The sequence below is a fragment of the Eurosta solidaginis genome, chromosome 2 (assembly GCF_040869045.1).
Source record: "Eurosta solidaginis isolate ZX-2024a chromosome 2, ASM4086904v1, whole genome shotgun sequence".
Lineage (NCBI taxonomy): Eukaryota > Metazoa > Arthropoda > Insecta > Diptera > Tephritidae > Eurosta > Eurosta solidaginis.
Window position 1 is genome coordinate 259,053,641 of NC_090320.1, and position 22,722 is coordinate 259,076,362.

Genomic DNA, 22,722 nt, shown 5'->3' on the forward strand with positions numbered 1-22,722 from the left:
TTTTCATTTCGGTTAAAAACGAGATACAATTTATCTTGATAATTTCTTTATCGATAATTTTTCGAAGAGTTTCAACAGAAACAGTGGACATTTTTTGATAAACGATTAGCTTAACGTTAAGGTCCATCCCTAGAATGAAATGAAAGCATAACACATAGCAGTTTTGTGTGTGTTAAGAAAGTGTTGTCAATGTGTTAGTTTCATTTTGAGTTTGCCATTTCCTTTTGAGAATCCCATCGACCATGCAATGATAAAAATAAAATCATCATCAATGATAAAAAAAAAAATATTGAGCGATGGATTTAACATGCAAATGCAACAACAATGTGATCCATTTGATGTTGCATTTGCATGTTAAATTGCTATACGTATCTGGATCACGCTTCATTGGAACGGGAGGAACATTAACTTTTCCATGGAATTAGCATCTCTAGTAATTTATCGCCACAGGAAGTTCCCTTCCCTATTGCGACTTTGCAATTATCGACTTTGATTACAAATCTTCCAGATTTTATCATCAGCGTAGAAATTTGTTGAACAATTTGTTTGTTTTATATTTGTTTGGTAGAAGATAAGCGAGATAAAAGTGCAATACAACGAAGAGCGCTAACAAAAGGAAAGGCGAACAACGAGCAAGTAACTCAATAGAACACAAGTTATATTCTAAGTTTTAGTAACTGAGAATTTATAGCCTGCATCGTGTGAACAACGCCACCGTATTAACAACAGGAGCGATAACGAACAAAACGCTTTTGCGTCGCCACCACCGCTCCTGCTGGTGCTACTACCTCCTCTATTTGCTTATGCTATTCGTTGTATAAATTCTGTGAGTACCAAATTGACTGCGCTCTTTTTCTACCCAACCGTCAAGGAGTGTGGACGTGTTTCTGCTTCTGGTCGCCAAATTGAAAGCAAAGCATATTTTATTTAGTAGAATTTGTGCGTGTGTCGATTTGTGCGCTCAATCCACCAACTAAATTAAAAGCAAAAGTAAGCAGACAAGCGAAAAACAACTGAAATCAGCAGCAGGCGTGATTAGAAAAGAAAAATATACCATTCTAAAAGTTCAATTAAAAATACGCTAAAATATATAGAAGGAAATAGCCAAGTGACTTGTTGTATTACGAATTGCCAAGCACAACTGTGTCTACAATCTAAATAGATATATACATACATATTTTGGGAAGACGCTCCAAAGCAAATTCACGTAAAATATTGTGTTACATAAATAAATACTTGGAGGGACAACAGCAGAATAATCAAATTGCAAAATAATTTTTCAAAAGCTTAGTGTAAAATTTTGTTCCACGTTATTTTCTGCTGCTGTTGCTGCTGCAACTGGTACATCTACGACCAGTCGTGCAATTATCTGCTTTACGTTAAAAGAATGCTTATTCTTCCATTGTGAAAAATCAATTTATTTCTCACTGCCTTTAACAACTGCAATTGTAATAACATCAAGATCAAATAACTATACTAGAACATTTGTTAATCTTCAACAGCATTTTCACTTATACAATCGCCGCTTTTACAGTACGTTATTAATTCATAGCAAGAAAAACAAAAACTACTTTGACAACATGCCACAATCAAATGGTCACTCCAGCAATGGCTGTAATGGAAGAATAACCGATTCCTATGACATGGAAGATGGACAGACATTCCTTTTTACATCTGAATCAGTGGGCGAAGGGCATCCTGGTAAGTTACATTTGCTATAACTATAAGACGTACAAATAATTTACTTATGTACATATAGGTTTATACTATAATATAAGATGCATTTTATGTGTAATATTACAAACATATATGACGGCTAAATTCATGAGACGATTTTATGTACCTATGCAATTTCTACCCTTCAATGATAACGAGGGTTGCTACTGAAAGTTTAGTGTGTTTATAGGAAGAAGAAATGCTTAAGTAAAGCTACGTTTGTTGACGCTCCGAATGAAAAATATTCTGTATTGAAAACTGCATTCTTCATAATTGAAATTGTGCGGTTATGGTATCAGAGTTTATTTTGAGACTAGGTATTCAGCCCAATTCTAAACAAAAATTCCGTGCGAGTTTCTTCCCTTCTCCCATTCCTCGTATTCTAAATAAAAAAAAATAGTTTTTTCACTTCTCCTTTTCCTCCTATTCTGAACAATGTTCGAAAAAGCGGAAACAGGTTATGGGATAAAAGTAGGTATTATGAATGTGAGTGAGGGGGAGATTTCTCTGCCATTTCTTAGGAGTTTTTTCACTGTTTCATTTGTTAAATTAAAGGGAATAAATCAAAATAGTTAAATGAGATTAGTTCTTTTAAGAAGGAACACTTATTTGTACAAATTTGTGCTAAAATATGTACATTCTACCGCAATATTCTGTAAGTTGAACTGCACCAACAACATCAGTTTTTTCACTTGTTAAATTAAAGGAAATGTATCAAAATAGTTAAAGAAATTTGTTTCTTATTTGTACAAAAGAATTGGAATTTTTCCGCGAGAACAAAATTCCGAAGGAATATTTAGAATTGGGCTGATATTCTCTAGTGAAAAGTGCATTCTTCATAATTGAAATTGTGCGCTTATGGTATCAGAGTTTATTGTGAGACTTGGTATTATATTTTTGAAATAGTTTTTAAAAAAATTAAATCCCTGTTGCAAACCAAGTACCTATTTGAACTACGGAGAGCTATGGATTCGATTGGCGAAATTTAAAACTTACTCCGACTCCGTCAAAATTGAGGGTGGGTTTGGCTCTCCGAACTATATTTCATTCTGTTTGTGTTTTTTTTTTTTAAGCTAGAGAAATGCTTTTCATAACAAAAATACACTTTTGTTTTTGTATTAACGTCAAGGTAATACAGCGAAATATATAAAAACATTCAACTTAAAAAAATGCTCGAGCTATTATGCAAATACATATTGTTATAGATTTACGTAGCAACCCTCGTACGTATGCAAGTTGATACATATACATTACATATATATGAGATACGTGTGCTCGCCGCAGGTAGACAGCACATTGCTAAATACTTTACGAACTCAATGTAAATTGTACAAATTTATTTAACTTTCTCAATGCGTTTGGACGATGCCATGCAAATGTGATGAATGCCAGAAAAAAAGCACAATGTCGAAAATAAGACTATAGACTGACGTGTTAGCTTCGAACATAGACTAGAATAACGCCTAGTTGAAGAAAATAAAAAAGAATTAAATGTTTGTCGCGTCTATGCCTCTTACGTGGAGCGCCTCACAAAATGGCGCGTGCGACCACTCATTCTTCTCTAGAACATATTCGCTATGCTTTATTTCTTTAATATTAAGCTTCTCTATCTCTTGACATTTCAAACAGCTGATACTGTTTTTGGATCTTTTAGTTTTTGAAGCATATGTATTTATTTACAGATTTTATACTTATACTTAGACGGAAATGTTTTTTGTTTTTTTTTTTATGTAGCTATTAGAATGTGTGTAATAATACCCAATTGCTTGTCCTATTGAGGGTGATCCCCCAAAGGTTTTAACCAAATGAGCAATTTAATCGAAAGAGACAGCCCGAGAGGCCCCATAACGATTTTATGCGTCTATAGTCTAGCGAATTGAAAGATGTACCCAATAAGTTTGAAATCATAAAAAGAGTTTACAACTATCTCCATTTTCAAAAAAAAGTTTAGTTGCTCCAGTACGTGCAGAGACATTAGGTCAGGTTAGGTGAAGAGGCAAGCTCCATATAACAACAAGTAAGGAAGGTTAAGTTCGGGTGTAACCGAATATTACATACTCAGTTGAGAGATATGGTGACAACATAAGGGAAAATAACCATGTAGGAAAATGAACCGAGGGAAACCCTGGAATTTGTTTGTATGACATGTGTATCAAATGAAAGGCATTAAAGAGTATTTTATGAGGGAGTGGGCCATAGTTCTATAGGTGGACGCCATTTAGGGATATAGCCATAAAGGTGGATCAGGGTTGACTCTAGAATGCGTTTGTACGATATGTGTATCAAATGAAAGGTATTAATGAGTATTTTAAAAGGGAGTAATCCTTAGTTCCATAGGTGGACGCCGTTTCGAGATATCGCCATAAAGGTGGACCAGGGGTGACCCTAGAATTTGTTTGCACAATATGAGCATCAAACGAAAGGTGTTAATGAGTATTTTAAAAGGGAGTGGGCCTTAGTTCTATAGGTGGACGCCGTTTCGAGATATCACCATAAAGGTGGGCCAGGGGTGACTCTAGAATTCGTTTGTACGATATGGGTATCAAATGAAAGGTGTTAATGAGTATTTTTAAAAGGGAGTGGGCCTTCGTTCTATAGGTGTTCGCCTTTTCGAAATATCGCCATAAAGGTGGACTAGGGGTGACTCTAGAATGAGTTTGTACGATATGGGTATCAAATTAAAGGTATTAATGAGAGTTTTAAAAGGGAGCGGTGGTAGTTGTATATGTGAAGGCGTTTTCCAGATATCGACCAAAATGTGGACTAGGGTGACCCAGAACATCATCTGTTGGATACCGCTAATTTATTTATATATGTAATACCTGCCAAGATTTTAAGGGTTTTTTATTTCGCCCTGCAGAACTTTTTCATTTTCTTCTACTTAATATGGTAGGTGTCACAACCATTTTATAAAGTTTTTTCTAAAGTTATATTTCGCGTCAATAAAACAATCCAATTACCTTACCATGTTTCATCCCTTTTTTCGTATTTGGTATAGAATTATGGCATTTTTTTCATTTTTCGCAATTTTCGATATCGAAAACGTGGGCGTGGTCATAGTCGGATTTCGTTCATTTTCCATACCAAGATAAAGTGGGTTCAGATAAGTACGTGAACTGAGTTTAGTAAAGATATATCGATTTTTGCTCAAGTTATCGTGTTAACGGCCATGCGGAAGGACAGACGGACGATTGTGTATAAAAACTGGGCGTGGCATCAACCGATATCGTCCATTTTCACAGAAAACAGTTAACGCCATAAAATCTATGCCCCTACCAAATTTCAAAAGGATTGGTTAATGTTTGTTCGACTTATGGCGTTAAAAGTATCCTAGACAAATTAAATGAAAAAGGGCGGAGCCACGCCCATTTTTAAATTTTCTTTTATTTTTGTATTTTGTTGCACCATATCATTACTGGAGTTGAATCTTGACATAATTTACTTATATACTGTAAAGATATTAAATTTTATGTTAAAATTTTACTTAAAAAAAAATTTTTTTTTAAAAGTGGGCGTGGTCCTTCTCCGATTTTGCTAATTTTTATTAAGCGTACATATAGTAATAAGAGTAACGTTCCTGCCAAATTTCATCATGATATGTTTAACGACTGCCAAATTACAGCTTGCAAAAGTTTTAAATTACCTTCTTTTAAAAGTGGGCGGTGCCACGCCCATTGTCCAAAATTTTACTAACTTTCTATTTTGCGTCATAAGTTCAACTCATCTACCAAGTTTCGTTGCTTTATAGGTCTTTTGTCATGAATTATCGCACTTTTTCGGTTTTTCGAAATTTTCGATATCGAAAAAGTGGGCGTGGTTATAGTCCGATATCGTTCATTTTAAATAGCGATCTGAGATGAGTGCTCAGGAGCCTACATACCAAATTTCATCAAGATACCTCAAAATTTACTCAAGTTATCGTGTTAACGGGCGGACGGACGGACGGACGGACGGACATGGCTCAATCAATTTTTTTTTCGATCCTGATTATTTTGATATATGGAAGTCTATATCTATCTCGATTCCTTTATATATGTACAACCAACCGTTATCCAATCAAACTTAATCAGCCCAATTCTAAACCAAAATTCCGTGCGAGTTTTTTCCCTTCTCCCATTCCTCGTATTATAAATAAAAATTCCTTGTGAGTTTTTTCACTTCTCCCTTTCCTCCTATTCTGAACAATGTTCGAAAAAGCGGAAACCGGTTATGGGAGAAAAGTAGGTATTATGAATGTGAGGGAGAGGGAGATTTCTCTGCCATTTCATAGGAGTTTTTTCACTAGTTAAATTAAAGGGAATGCATCAAAATAGTTAAAGGAAATTAGTTCTTTTAAGAAAGAACACTTATTTGTACAAATTTGTGCTAAAATATGAATGTACATTCTACCACAATATTCTCACTGTTAATACAACAACAACTACAACCACAATATTCTTTATTTTAAGTCGAAAAGTATATCATAAGCAACGGAAGAGCTCTTCGTATATTTGATGCAGCCATCCAGAAATTGCGCAAGGATTTTTAAGAAGGCTTAAATAGAGTTTGGCATATGACGAAGGACGAATTCAACTCCACTTGGCCGCCAGAAAATTGCTTTGCTGAATGAAAGCAGGCAACTCCGGCAGATTTGTGTTATGCGGCCGTCTTCTTCTTATGTTCCGCTGTTGATGTTACTGTGGCACCAATTCATTACTCATTTCAGAGAATACCACATGAAATGCAATAAATACTGTGCATTGTTTATATTTTATTTCTTAATTTGCAACAAATTTGCAACAGTAATTGAACTTTTCAATTTTTTATACAAAATAAGAAATGTGCAACGAAATTTCAATTGACAAAACAGCTGACTTCGAAAATTCGAAATTCCTATTCCCCAATTATTGTTCTCCCTAGGAGAACAGAATTGGAGGAATTTTTCCGCGGGAATAAAAAAATCCGCGAGAATATTTAGAATTGGTCTGAATATACTCTGTGAGCTCTCCTCAACTGAGTATAAAAACTTGCTCCAGGGTAATCGAATGTTTTTACGCAAAACCATTCTCTAATATCCGCTTCAAAGTTTCGATCAAAACTGCTGTGTTCTCTGTTGCCTGAAGCCTTCAATTTCTAGGAAAAATGGAAACGTTTTCCCAAAATTCTCGAAAATGGTTTGAATTAAAATTTTAGAACATGCAGAATCTAGTTCAGCCCAATTCTAAACGAAAATTCCGTGCGAGTTGTTTCCCTTCTCCCATTCCTCGTATTCTAACAGCCCGATTCTAATCGAAAATTCCGTGCGAGTTTTTTCCCTTCTCCCATTCCTCGTATTCTAAATAAAAATTCCTTGTGATTTTTTTCACTTCTCCCTTTCCTCCTATTCTGAACAATGTTCGAAAAAGCGGAAACCGGTTATGGGAGAAAAGTAGGTATTATGAATGTGAGGGAGAGGGAGATTTCTCTGCCATTTCATATGAGTTTTTTCACTAGTTAAATTAAAGGGATGCATCAAAATAGTTAAAGGAAATTGGTTATTTTAAGAAAGAACACTTATTTGTACAAATTTGTGCTAAACTGTTAATACAACAACAATAACAACCACAATATTCTTTATTTTAAGTCGAAAAATATATCATAAGCAACGGAAAAGCTCTTCGCATATTTGATGCAGCCATCCAGAAATTGCGCAAGGATTTTTTAAGAAGGCTTAAATAGATTTTGGCATATGGCGAAAGGCGAACTCAACTCGACTTGGCCGCCAGAAAATTGCTTTGCAGAATGAATGCAGGCAACTCCGGCGGATTTGTGTTATCCCGCCGGTCTTCTTCTTATGCTCCTCTGTTGATGTTGCTGTGGCACCAATTCATTACTCATTTCAGTGAATACCACATGAAATGCAATAATGTGCATTGTTTATACCTTATTTCTTAATTTCAAACATATTGGCAACAATAATTAAACTTTACAATTTTTTAAACAAAATAAGAAATGCGCAACGAAATTTCAATTGACAAAACAGCTGACCTCGAAAATTCGAAATTCCTATTCCCCAATTATTCTTCTCCCTAGGAGAAAAGAATTGGAGGAATTTTTCCGCGGGAATAAAAAAAATCCGCGAGAACAAAATTCCGCGAGAATATCTAGAATTGGTCTGATTGTGTTTTCAGCGATTTTATTGAAACAAAGGACAATATCCAAACCTTATTTCGAAGAAGATCTAAGATTGGGAATTGATTAGACTACAAGGCTGCAAACTCATAAATTTTTCGAAAATTTGAAGTATATATAAATTTTGATATCTTCGAAAATGTGTTTCAGCCATTCGTAAAAGTTTCTAAAATCAATGCGAATATGTACCTTGATAGAATAAAATGATAAAATAAGACACCTGAAAGTTTCCAAGAATTATATGTGCATATCTTAAAATTTTGAAATGTTTTCCGAATTTTCTACGAATAGATAAATTTTGAAATTATAAATGAAAGACTTAATATTTTTAAAACTTTTGTAAACGATTTTGAAATTGGTTTACATAGTTTTCGGTATATTTAAGTTTTATCGAAAACTAAAAAAAAAATTAAAAAATATTTTTTTGTTTTGTTTATAGTTTTCAATGGAACTTTTTGCACAAACTTGAGTCGACTACAAAACTACATACTCAAAAAGTTTTTAAAAATTTTAACTTCGAATTTTCGAAAACGTTTCTGAAATTGGTTTTACATAGTTTCCGGCTTAACAAATATGTTTTTTTTTTTAATTTTCCCCTCTAATAACTAACAGCTATTCAAACCCCCAGCCTGCAATATCAGACCCCGTTTCAACCGAACGTCGACTTAGTGGTTGTTTTAGTATTAGTAAAAATCTGTATTTCTCTATCTGCTGGTTTCTCTATAAAATCTTTCTTCGTTCTCATTTCTGCTATATTTTGTGATAGGAAGATTTTTTCGGATTTCCAACTTTCTACCTACATCTTTTGTTGCGCACAAATGAAAAATATTAAAAACTTGAAATTGTCTTATTTTGTTTTGTTGATTTTCCGACAGGGTGGATAAATGATGTATACTGGAACGATTTTCTGTCATCCCTTGTCAAATTTGGTTTCGAGACAAACCGGTCGATTTTCGTTCACTGATGATGGCACAACACCGAAACCGGTTTATCTCGAAACTAAATTTGACAGAGGATGGCGGAAAATCATTCCAGTTCACTTGAAATTGTGTTTGCATTTATGGTGAACAGGTAGCTTGCTCTTTCTTAATCCTAGCCGTTGATTATATTTTGCACTTTCAAATACTACCGCATCTAAAATAAAATATAATAATAAACAAGTAAAGGTGTCTAAGTTCGGGTGTAACCGAACATTATATATTCTGCGTGAGTTTCAATTGCACATTACATTTCAGATAAATTACTTTTCTACATCACACATGGCATCGGCCGTTTAAAAAAAAATGTCTCCCCATTTCCTCTTACCATAAAACATGATAAGTGAAATATCATTGCTTCAAAACTATTTTTTGCTAAGTTATAGCATATTATTTTCGTCTGCGACCCTTTTAAAAATCTTTTATATAATAGTGTGCGTGGTCTTTAACCGGTCTCGTCCATTTTTTCTAGAAATATTTGCTGCTATAGGGAATTTTATTACGATCCGTTAATTTTTCTTCGAGTTATGGCTCCCGAAAAAGAAAATTGCTTAGTCATAAAAGGGACGGTGCTACGCCAATTTTTTTAAATTTGAAGTTTTTCCTATTTATTGTTATAAGTCCACTTGGGAAATAAAATACCACTGATATAAAGCTCTTTTTTTGCAAAGATATAGCTTATTTTATTCGTCCGCGATCCTTTTAAAAATCTTTTATATAAAAGTGGGCGTGGTCCCTAACCGATTTCGTTAATTTTTCTTCAAAGCTTTCCTTATAGTAAAGGCAACCTCTCTGCCGAATTTTGCTACGATAGGTTTAACGATTTTTGATTTATGATTATAATATTTGTATCACAAGTGGGCGGTGCCACGCCCATTTAAAAAATATTTCAAAATTTTTATCAAGAGTCTCAATATCAGTCCACATGTCAAATTTCAACATTCTAGATGTATTATTTACTAAATTATCAGGTGTTTTGTGTCTTCCAAAATATATATAAAAAGTGGGCCTGGCTATGATCCGATTTCGCTCATTTTCTATACTAATCTATTCTGGGTCCAGATAAGCTAGTGTAGCAAATTTGGTGAAGATATCTCAATATTTACTCAAGTTATCGTGCTAACGGACGGACGGACGGATGGACATGGCTCAATAAAACTTTTTTTTCGATACTGATGATTTTGATATATGGAAGTCTATATCTATTTCGACTCCTTTATACCTGTACAACCAACCGTTATCCAATCAAAGTTTATATACTCTGTGTGCAAATCACGCTGAGTATAAAAAAGAAAATGCATTCATCATCAAACAGCTGGGCATACAAATCGTTAATAAACTATAGCAGTAGCTAATTTTATATTATTCATGTGCTTTACCAAATACTCTTCAGACTACGTTCATTTTTGTTTTCTGGCTCTCTGTTTTTTTCTAAATTATAATCTAATACTTTCACATATCTGTGGGTTGTATGCAACTTACTCTCGCGTGTTTCTTCAATTTTATTCTTGTGCCTTATTTCAACGCACTCTGCCATCGTTTGTATTTGGTTTGCTTTACGCGTATTTTCTTTGTGTGTGCACATATGGTTGGAGCTCTTTGCTCCCATAAAACCCCATCGATTGATTTTTGCTTTATCGCTCTCTGTATGTTTTCTTGTGTGCTGCTCTTATTTTTACTTTTTCGCTTTTTGTGATAATCCTTATGCTGTTGTTGTAAATTTGGATCGCACTATTCACATACAATACTCAACATTCAACATGTTTCGAGCAGAAAAAGCAGAACTAATCAAAAATAATTCTCATATTATCATCAGCCACCTACCACATGCGCCATACCTTACCGGTTGTGCAGCAACTTTCAGCAGCTATCTGCTACATCCTCTCCACATCACAAGCTGAGCTTTGTCATTTTATGGAAACCACGTGGTTGGAATCTTTATAGCCGGTGCGTTAATAGTTTGTCATGTATTGACTGTTTTTTTACGTTTTGTTGTCGGTGGCTGAGATAGGTGATTTCTTTTATGCGCTGAGCGATTGCTGAGTATTTCCATTGATATTGCATAGAATTGTGTAAATGTAGGTATATTACGTGCATGCAATTGTTGATAAGCTGATGATTCATTTCCCCTTTTGACTCTTTCGTATGATGCTAGTCATATTAAACAAATAGAAATTAAGATTACTCAAAGCTTTTCGTTTTAGTTTAACCGGTTAAACATTGCTGCTATTTGCAATACAAGCAAATAATGTAGCATACATTTAGGCAGTAGTGAAACAAATTTATAATAAAACAATCTAAAAGTATTCCATATTCAAACGAGTAAGGAAGGCTAAGTTCGGGTGTAACCGAACATTACATACTCAGCTGAGAGCTTTGGAGACAAAATAAGGGAAAATCGCCATGTAGGAAAATGAACTAGGTGACTCTAGAATGTGTTTGTACGATATGGGTATCAACTGAAAGGTGTTAATGAGTATTTTAAAAGGGAGTGGGTCTAAGTTGTATAGGAGGACGCGTTTTCGAGATATTGGCATAAAGGTGGACTAGGTGTGACCCTAGAAAGTGTGTGTATGATATGGTTATCAAATGAAAGGTGTTGATAAGTATTTTAAAAAGGAGTGGGCCTTAGTTCTATAGGTGAACGCCTTTTCGAGATATCGCCATAAAGGTGGACCAGGGGTGACTATAATGTGTTTGTACGATATGGGTATCAAATTAAAGGTATTAATGAGAGTTTTAAAAGGGAGTGGTGGTAGTTGTATATGTGAAGGCGTTTTCGAGATATCGACCAAAATGTGGACCAGGATGACCCAGAACATTATCTGTCGGGTTCCGCTAATTTATTTATATAAGTAATACCACGAACAGTATTCCTGCCATGATTCAAAGGGCTTTTGATTTCGCCCTGCAGAACTTCTTCATTTTCTTCTACTTAATATAGTAGGTGTCACACCTATTTTACAAGATTTTTCTAAAGTTATATTTTGCGTCAAAAAACCAATCCAATCGCCATTTTTCCCTTTTTTTCGTATTTGGTATAGAATTATGGCATTTTTTTCATTTTCGATATCGAAAAAGTGGGCGTGGTCATAGTCGGATTTCGCCCATTTTTATTACCAAGATAAAGTGAGTTCAGATAAGTACTTCAACTAAGTTTAGTAGAGATATATCGATTTTTGCTCAAGTTATCGTGTTAACAGCCGAAGGACAGACGGTCGGTCGACTGTGTATAAAAACTGGGCGTGGCTTCAACAGATTTTGCCCATTTTCACAGAAAACAGTTATTTCTATGACGATACCAAATTTCACATTGGTAAATTTTTGTTCTACTTATGGCATTAAAGGTATTCTAGACAAATTAAGTAAAATCGGGCGGAAGCACGCCCATTTTGAAATTGTCTTTTATATTTGTATTTTGTTGCACCATGTCATTACTGGAGATGAATGTTCACATAATTTACTTATATACTGTAAAGATATTCAACTTTTTGTTAAAATTTGACTTAAAAAAATTTTTTTTTTTAAAGGGGGCGTGTTCGTTATCCGATTATGTAAATTTTTATTTAGCACACATATAGTACTAGGAGTAACGTTCCTGCCAAATTTTATCATGATATCTTCAACGACTGCCAAATTACAGCTTGCAAAACTTTTAAATTACCTTCTTTTAAAAGGTTATTCACAACCAGCCAAAGAACCATCAGCTTAACAGTTTGACACAAATTCCGGTTTTGATACCGGATACAGATCCGGCACGCTCCCGTAATACAGCACCATTAAGGTGCTAGCCCAACCATCTCGGGAACGATTTTTGTGGACACATTAAACCTTCAGGCTATCCCTCCCTCTCCACCCACAAGTTCCATGAGGAGCTTGGGGTCGCCAGAGCCTCATCTGTTAGTGAAACAGGATTCGTCGGATAGATGAGGTTGACAATGGGGTTTGCATTGCATCTTATCCACAGCTTGGAACTAACATTTCATTAGCAATCGTCTTTGCTTATTGGAATGAATCGGGCTTTACGGATGCAGTAATTTCAGTATAATCCAGTTTAAACCGACCTATTCCAATAATACGAAGTACTTCTACAACTATAAGACCAGACCTAGGCATAATACTATACGCTGAAGACCATGTATGGATTTTATCTCTTAAGGCAATTGAGACCTTAAATGTCGATTATTTGTTGGGAAAAAAGATGTGCTCGGCGCACAGCAGCTGTAGAAGATAAGAGGGTGACCTAACCGGCAGCATAACTTCCAGAGATGACACTCAAAAATACGCGATTTTGCAGTATCTTCGCTGTACGTTATAAAAGCTTTTAATTGTCACGTGGACGGGTGTTTGGACTCAAAGGCTAAGAGAAGCGTTATCAAGTTCTTTACTGGATTTGATTCCGCCTCGCTGCGACATTGGCACCCCTAGTACAAGTCCAATTGTAGTGAACCTTGCTAAACTTATCCCTAAGCGATAGCCAATGTTAATAATTAAACTTTTATCTATATATACACACGACTTCCCAGATAGGCAGTGGAAGCGATATTACCTACTGAAGCGACTATAGGCTACGGTAAGCTGATACATTATTATTATTAATGTTAATTATTATATTAATATTATTAATTGGCGCTTAACCGCATAAGCTATGTTGGCCGTGTCGTAACAAGTCACTCCACCTATCCCTGTTTTGTGATTACTGATCTCCTTCGTACTTGCCGTCGGCATCACGAATAGAACCACAACAACTTTTCTCTCGAACAATCCAAGAGCCATGCCATCTTCTCTCGACACCGTCCATGAGTGCGAGCTACTCAGTTCCAAGTAGCACTTATTGACATGAGTTATGTTCAGTTTGGTTTCTAAGCTGACATTGTTTACGCTGTTAATACTGGTTCCCAGATAAACGAAGTCCTTCACAGCCTCGAATTTATATTCGTCAACAGTGAAAATGCGCCGATTATATATTGGATGATAGCAAGTACTTAGTCTTGTTCTCATTTACATCAAAACCGATAGAACTGACGGAGCGTTTGTTAAGGCCAATAATATCAATATAATTAGCATAAGCCAGTAATTGAACGCTCCTGTAATGGATTATACCATCACGATTTAGCTCTGCTGCTAGAAATATCTTCTCCAGGATTAGTTTGAAGAAATCGCACGAAAGGGAATAGCCTTGCCAATAAGGAAACAAAACTAAAAAAAAATATTAATAACATTGTACAGCACCCGTCACCCGGGCATTAGAATCACTCAGGTTTTTTTTAAGAGATTGAGACGAGCAGCTTTTCTGTATTACTTTCCAAAACACAGCGTTCGAAGTCTGAAATTTGGAACTTCGTAGTTAATTTTTTTTTTGTTAATTGTCATGAAAAAAAGTATGGAAGTACTCTAGCTTCATTTCTAATATGAATCGCATATTTTTTTTTACTTTAAAATTTATTTACAGGTTTTTCGAACACAGTCTTCGATACCGCATATTATCTGTTATATAAATACGCAAAGAACAAACAATAAAATAAGAGAATCACGCCACATTTTTAGTTTTGTTAATTAAAAAAGAAATCACGAAAGGACAAATTTCGAGCTTTGAAAGTCAACTTCGAAAAACGGAGAATTTGCCTTCTAAATTGAAATCGAACTTTTTTTTATCGTTTTGAGGAAATCAAATACTTTTTCGAAAACAAGGGGCGTTTAAACTTGACGTATCCGTATCCATATAAAACAGCGGATCCAACCAACCTTATGGAAATCAATGTAATTGATCAATGATGCCATACCATAACAACCATAACACCCTAGCCATAACCATACCATAGCCAACCAATTGGTTTTTGGTTTTTCGCCATATCCATAACCTAAAAATTTTAGTTGGATAATTTATTAACTTTTTGTAGATTTTATTTATTGTTTTGGATACGTTTTGAATAAGAGACTTATTTTTGTGGTATATGTTTGTAATTTTTTTGCTTTTTCTTCTTTTTTATGAAAATTTCACGATTTTTAGGTTAAGGCACCAATAACTGATGCCAATTGATAAGGATAAGTAAAAATATGGTTACGAGTATGGCGTTATGGCTATGTCAACTTTGCCAGACCCTAAAATTCAAGAAGTTTTCGTAAATTTGAAAACATGGGTATATAACTTTTTTAAAATTTTTTCCGGTTCTTAATTTCAATTACGCAATTGCTTAGTGCGAGTTCATTGCCTTACGCTGTTTTTGATGTAAAGCATGGCGTTATATCGGAAAAAAAACAAGCTTCCAATAAAACAAAGCTTCAGTTAAAAACAATGTCTGGCTGTTGAAGACAAAAAATGAAAATGCAAATTCATTCAAAATTATATCAAAGCAAGTGTATATGACTGCCTTTTCTTTTGTGTCTTACTTTTGACTGTAGTTTGTTTCATAAAAATCATAATTCACTTGGCAATGGTGTCATATCACACACTTGTGCCGAATCGGCGCTGCACGCGCCCAACTTGATACTAAACAAGTAAAGATGTCTAAGTTCGGGTGTAACCGAACATTATATACTCAGCGTGAGCTTCAAGTGCACATTTCATTTCAGATAAATTATTTTTCTACATAACACGTGGCACCGCCCTTTTAAAAAAGAAAAATGTCTCCCCATTTCCTTTTACAATAAAACTTGATAAGTGAAATATCATTGATTTCAAACTATTTTTTGCCAAGTTATAGCTTATTATTCTAGTCTACGACTCTTTTAAACTTGTTTTATATCTAAGTGTACACAATTTCATTACGAATGTTAATTTTTCTTCGAGTTGTGGCACCCGAAACATAGAAAATTACTTATTTATAAAGAGGGCGGTGCCACACCCATTTTCAAAAATTTTAATGTTTTCCAATTTAATGTTGTAATTTAATTTAGAAAGTAAAATTCTATTGATACAAAGCTCTTTTTCGCTAAGATATATCTTATTATTTTCGTCTACGACACTTTCAAAAATGTTTTATATACAAGAGGGCGTGGTCTTTAACCGATCTCGTTCATTTTTCCTAGAAATATTTCCTGCTATAGGGCAAATTTGTGTACCCAATTTTATTACAATCCGTTAATTTTTCTTCGAGATACGGCTCCCGAAACATAGAAAATTGCTTAGTGATAAAAGTGGCGGTGCCACGCCCATTTTATAAAATTTGAAGTTTTTCCTATTTATTTTTATAAATCCACTTGAGAAATGAAATACCATTGATATAAAACTCTTTTTTTTGCAAAGATATAGCTTATTTTATTCGTCCACCACCATTTTAAAAATCTTTTATATAAAAGTGGGCGTGGTCCTTAACCGATTTCGTTAATTTTTCTTCAAAGCATTCCCTATCGTAAAGGCCGAATTTTGTTACGATAGGTTTAACGATTTTTGATTTATGATTAATAATATTTGTAAAATTGATTTTATCACAAGTGGGCGGTGCTACTTTTTTTATCAAGAGTCTCAATATCAGTCTACACGTCAAATTTCAACATTATAGGTGTGTTATTTACTAAATAATCAGGTTGTTTGTGTTTTCCAAATTTTATATATATATATATAAAGTGGGCGTGGTTATCATCCGATTTCGCTCATTTTCAATACCAATCTATTCTGGGTCCAGATAAGCTCGTGTACCAAAGTTGGTGAAGATATCTCAATATTTATTCAAGTTATCGTGTTAACGGACAGACTGACATGGCTCAATCAAATTTGTTTTCGATACTGATGATTTTGATATATGGAAGTCTATATCTATCTCGATTCCTTTATACTTGTGCAAAGCACTCTGAGTATAAAAATAGGACGGAAATATACTTGAAGCGTATGCAAGGATACATGCAAATATATTTTTTGTCTATGAAGCTAAAAAACTTGATGTGAACATCTTCTGGTTAAATTTTGTATTTGTTTTTATTTTTTATTTGTGTTTATTTTTATACCTTTCATGAAAATGAAATGGTATATTAATCTCGTCACGAATCTCAAAATTGTAAGTCCTTAAAGGAAAATAGATAGACCCAACATTAAGTATATCGAAATAATCAGGATAAAGAGCTGAGTTGTTTTATCTATGCCCGTATGTATGCAAACTGGTCCCTCAATTTTTGAGATATCTTGATAAAATGTGGTGAGCGGATGTATTTAGGTGTCCGATTAGACATTTGTCGGAACCGGCCGGATCGGACCACTATAGCATATATCCTCCATACAACCGATTTTTCAGAAAAAGAGGATTTTTGTCATATCTTCCTCAATTTATCAGATTGAAGCTTCAAACTTCACCATATGCTTTGGTATATTGTACATATTGTTGCCTGAAAAAATTAATGGGATCGGGCGTATATATAGTACAAATCCCCCACAACCGATTGTTCAGATAAGAAGCTTTTCGTAATTACTGCCTCATTTTAACAGCTAGAGGCTTCAAATTTCAACGAATGCTTACGTATATAGCATATATTGTTGTCTGACAAAATCATAGAGATCGGTGGTATATATATTATATACCCCATATAAACTGTCATTTTTGCCCTTTTTTATACTCAGCGTGCTTTGCACACAGAGTATATTAACTGTGATTGGATAACTGTTGGTTGTACAGGTATAAAGGAATCGATATATGTAGATATAGACTTCCATATATCAAAATCATCAGTGTCGAAAAAAAATTTAATTGAGCCATGTCCGTCCGTCCGTCTGTCCGTTAACACGATAACTTGAGTAAATTTTGAGGTGTCTTGATGAAATTTAGTATGTATGTTCCTGGAAACTCAACTCAGATCGCTATTTAAAATGACCGATATCGGACTATAACCACGCCCACTTTTTCGATATCGAAAATTTCGAAAAACCGAAAAAATGCAAATAATTCATTACCACAGACAGATAAAGCGACGAAACTTGGTAGGTGTGTTGACCCTATGACGCAGAATAGAAAATTAGTAAAATCTTGGACAATGGGCGTGGCAACGCCCACTTTTAAAAGAAAGTAATTTAAAAGTTCAGTCCTTGAATATATCATGACGAAATTTGGCAGGAACGTTACTACTACTACTATATATTTGCTAAATAAAAATTAGCAAAATCGGACGAAGAACACGCCCACTTAAAAAAAATTTTTAAATATCTTTACAGTATATACATAAGTAAATTTTGTCATCATTTAAATCCAGTAAAGATATGGTGCAACAAAATACAAAAATAAAAGAAAATTTAAAAATGGGCGTGGCTCCACCCTTTTTCATTTAATTTGTCTAGGATACTTTTAATGCAATAAATCGAACAAAAATTTACCAATCCTTGTGAAATTTGGTAGGGTCCTAGATTCTATGACGGTAACTGGGCGAAATCGGTTGATGCCACGCCCAGTTTTTATACACAGTCGACCGTCTCTCCTTAACTTTAGAAAAAACTTTGTAAAATGGGTGTGACAGCTACCATATTAAGTATAAGAAAATGAAAGAGTTCTGCGGGGCGAAATCAAAAGCCTTTGGAATCTTGGTAGGAATACTGTTCGTGGTATTACATATATAAATAAATTAGCGGTACCCGACAGATGATGTTCTGGGTCACCCTGGTCCACATTTTGGTCGATATATTGAAAACGCCTTCACGTATAACTAAACCATCATTAATACCTTTTATTTGATACCCATATCGTACAAGCACAATCTAGAGTCGCGCCTGGTCCTCCTCTATGGCGATATCTCGAAAAGGCGTTCACCTATAGAACTAAGGCCCACTCCCTTTTAAATAATCATTAGCACCTCTCATTTGATACCCATATCGTACAAACGCATTCTAGAGTCATCCCTGGTCCACCTTTATGGTGATATCTTGAAAAGGCGTCCACCTATAGAACTAAGGCCCACTGCCTTTTAAAATACCCATTAACACCTTTCATTTGATACCCGTATCGTACAAATACAATCTAGAGTCACCCCTGGTCCACCTTTATGCATTTTAAAATACTCATTAACACCTTTCATTTGATACCCATATCGTACAAACAGAGTCACCCCTGATTCACCATTATGGCGATGTCTCGGAAAGGCGTCCACCTATAGAACTAAGGCCCACTCCCTTTTAAATATTCATTAGCACCTCTCATTTGATACCCATATCGTACAAACGCATTCTAGAGTCATCCCTGGTTCACCTTTATGGTGATATCTTGAAAAGGCGTCCACCTATAGAACTAAAGTCCACTGTCTTTTAAAATACTCATTAACACCTTTCATTTGATACCCGCATCGTACAAACATATTCTAGAGTCACCCCTGGTCCACCTTTAAGGCGATATCTCTAAAAGGCGTCCACCTATAGAACTAAGCCCCACGCCCTTTTAAAATAATCATTAACACCTTTCATTTGATACCCATATCGTACAAACATATTCTAGAGTCACCCCTGGTCCACCTTTAAGGCGATATCTCTAAAAGGCGTCCACCTATAGAACTAAGGTCCACTCCCTTTAAAATACTCTTTAATACCTTCCATTTGATACCCATGTTATACAAACACATTCCAGGGTTACCCTAGGTTCATTTTCCTATATGGTGATTTGCCCTTATTTTGCCTCCAAAGCTCTCAGCTGAGTATGTAATGTTTGGTTACACCCGAACTTAGCCTTCCTTATTTGTTTATTTTATATTTATCTTAAAAATCGTTTAGGTATGCACATCTGAGGCCCTATTCAGTAACTTTTAGTTTTAAAATGTACACTTTTTCTTCATATAATTTGTATGAAAGAAAAATGTTCATTTTAAAACTCATAGTTACTGAATAGGGCCTCTGTTCACTATATATTTCTTATCTTATACAGCCGATTATATGGAGATTACGAATGGGATAAGATAATTGTTCAGCCCATTTATTAAAGGTATGAAGTCTTCGGCAGAGCCGAAGACAGTCCCATCCTTACTGGTTTTTTCTTTAATGTGTCTCACTTGTTGCATTTATGCTGCATAGACAGTTCGGCATTGAATTTCGCTTGCTGAACGTAAATTTATTTTGTTACTTCATTTCTTTCTCTTAATTTAATATAATTTTGTTCTTTTTATTTTATGTTATTATATACTATTTTAGACATAAATAAATATGTACATATGTACCTCTCCTAGATATATCTCGAGACAAAGCGTGAGACAGCAAGTTAATATTATTAATTTACTCGTATGTATATGAGTGTTTGATTATTGTTTGTTCTCAGTTTTATGCACGAATGAAAAACTATATCATGGTCGTTTCACTCTTTTTTCACATTTGTTTATTTTATCAACTTAACTCTGTGATTTGTATATTTCTTAAAGCTATGTATGCGCTTATTGTAGCCCGTGACTGGCGGCCTCCAATTTCAAAAGTTTTTGAGTTAATTGTTTCTTAAAATAAGCTCTAAAATATTGTGATTTAAAATTGGTCAATGTTCCGAAGAAACTCCCCAAGAAAGTAAATAATAGGGCTTTGAATCTAAATTTACTTTGGTACAAGCAAACTATTGTAGTACGATTCAAACAATCATATTGTTTTATAAAATCATCTCAGTATAAGTATCTTTGTTTTTGTCTACGGAATAAGATAGCTTGAACTCTCTGCACATATACCGAGTTGATTTAAGGCGACTTATTTACTACGATTTGATGTTGTAGCTTTCAATGCTTTTCCATAATCTGTTCGAGCGCTTGTTTCTAACTCGGCTACAAAAGAATACGGTGAATAATTACAAAAATGCTTGAGATGGCCTCAATAGATATTTTTTGTTTACGGAAATTTGTAATAAGTAAACATATGTATGAAAATGAACTAATAACATAGATCCGTAGTGAGTATTTTCTTTTTTAATACATTCAATTTAGAATTAGACAGGGTGAAACCACAGCATAACAAATCAAAAGAAAATTTGCATTATATTGATTAACTATCGGAAGAGCAACCAATCAGCTGTTGGCTGTTGACGAATTCTAATGTAAAGATAAAGACAAAGCAAAAACTAAAAACAAAGACCAATATTAAAACAAAATATGAAGCCAAAACGCAAGACCAAGATACAATTTATGAAAAACACAAAGACAAACAGATAAAGAAGGACGAAGACGAAACCGGAGAGGAAGCGATGACAAATATGACAACAAGAATGGAAAATAATAAATGTAAAACAATATCGAAGACAAAGAGAAAAACGAAAGGGATTGTAAGGAAGATGGCAAAAACAAATACGAAAAAGGTGAAGATGGCAGGGCAGTGAAACACAATAGCGAATATAAGGTCGCCGTGAAGAGATTCCAAAGACCAGAACTAGAGAGAAGCAGATATGAATAAATACAACATTAACACAGCGTTCAAAACATAGAACAGTCTAGGGCGAAAACTAAGAACTAACACTAACTCAGAGGAGGAGGATTCGTTTAGCAGCCACGGCGTATACAAGCTTACCTGCAGATGCAACACAGTTACATACGACAAACAGGACGGCAAATAAGAACGAGGTTCAGAGAACACATTAGAGATTACAACAAAAAAACACTGAATCCAAAAATTATTCCAGAGTATAGCTTCGCCAATCACATGGTCGAAAATGAATGTTCCCCAGCAAACATCAATAAAACAATTAGTGTCCTTCACACAAGCAAAAGGCAGACATCTGAACGTACTCGAAAACGTGGAAATATACAAACAGAAAACATTCGGCGGTAGAATAATAAACGAACAGATAAACACAATTTTTGAGCATTTAAAACAAAGTAATCACACAGGTACAACAGACAAACACACAACAAAAAATATACACAAAACAATAAACGCACCAAAGCAACCAACCCACAAAGAAGGTCCAACGACTAGAATTACTGACTTTTACCAAGCAAATTGGTCAGTAAAAACCACCCACGTTTCTGAATGAACACACACCACATACACATAAATATACACAAGCATGAAGTTTGACAATACCTGCTCATGCACCTACGAACTATAAATACAAGACAAACGACAACAACAGATCAGAACGAAAATCGACACTGATGATGGCACAACGAGCTTAGATACTAAATCAAACCTACGGGTGGTGCAGGAGGTACAAAGAAGTCCTCTAATCTGCGTGGGGGGTACCGTACGCACCACCTCTGCGGAGGCGCTGGACACTATTTTTGATGTGTTGCCAATAGATTCAGTGGCCAAGCAATGTGCTCTGCGGCTGCGAGAGTTATCCGGATGGAGAGACAATGTGGATGGCCTTGCAGATATCCTTAAGTATTTGGATTCGCCTACGTCGGACTATTGCGCTCCGACTGTATTTTTCAATATGAAGTACGAGGTTATTATCCCGGATAGAGGGATTATTGGTTGAAGGAGCCGCCGCACCTGAGGGATAGGCTGCAGATATATACTGACGGCTCCAAACTGGATTATAAGGCGGGTAGTGGTGTCTTTGCACCTCAACTAGGGTGGAATCTATCATCTTGGATCGGTCACATGTAAGTCCAGGACAGTAGAGAAATGCCGCAAATCTCTTAACGAGATCTAAACTCTCAGTCTGGGATAGGCTGCAGATATATACTGACGGCTCCAAACTGGATTATAAGGCGGGTGGTGGTGTCTTTGCACCTCAACTAGGGTGGAATCTATCATCTTGGATCGGTCACATGTAAGTCCAGGACAGTAGAGAAATGCCGCAAATCTCTTAACGAGATCTAAACTCTCAGTCTGGTATGGGTACCTGGACACTCGAATATATCGGGCAATGAGATGGCTGACGAACTTGCGGGAGGGGGCAAATCCGTTCCGCTTTGGTCGTCCTGGAAGGGATTGAGCAGGCCGCACGCTACCTGTAAGCTCATTTTGAAAGGGATTTTCCTTAGGGAAGCGGGTGTGAGATGG

General features: G+C 35.2%; 1 protein-coding gene across 5 annotated transcripts in view; it reads left to right on the plus strand.

Moving 5' to 3' along the window:
* Positions 1 to 698: 698 nt before the first annotated feature.
* Sam-S (S-adenosylmethionine Synthetase) overlaps positions 699 to 22,722 on the plus strand; it is a 36,937-nt gene continuing 14,913 nt past the window's right edge. For 2 of the 5 annotated variants that reach the window (XR_010949846.1, XM_067767718.1), the window contains exon 1: positions 1,503 to 1,701. Coding sequence is in view for 4 of the 5 variants with exons in the window: in XM_067767718.1 (XP_067623819.1) it covers positions 1,581 to 1,701 (121 nt within the window). In the remaining variant the exon portion in view is untranslated. The other 3 variants (XM_067767721.1, XM_067767719.1, XM_067767720.1) reach the window with 3 other exon arrangements.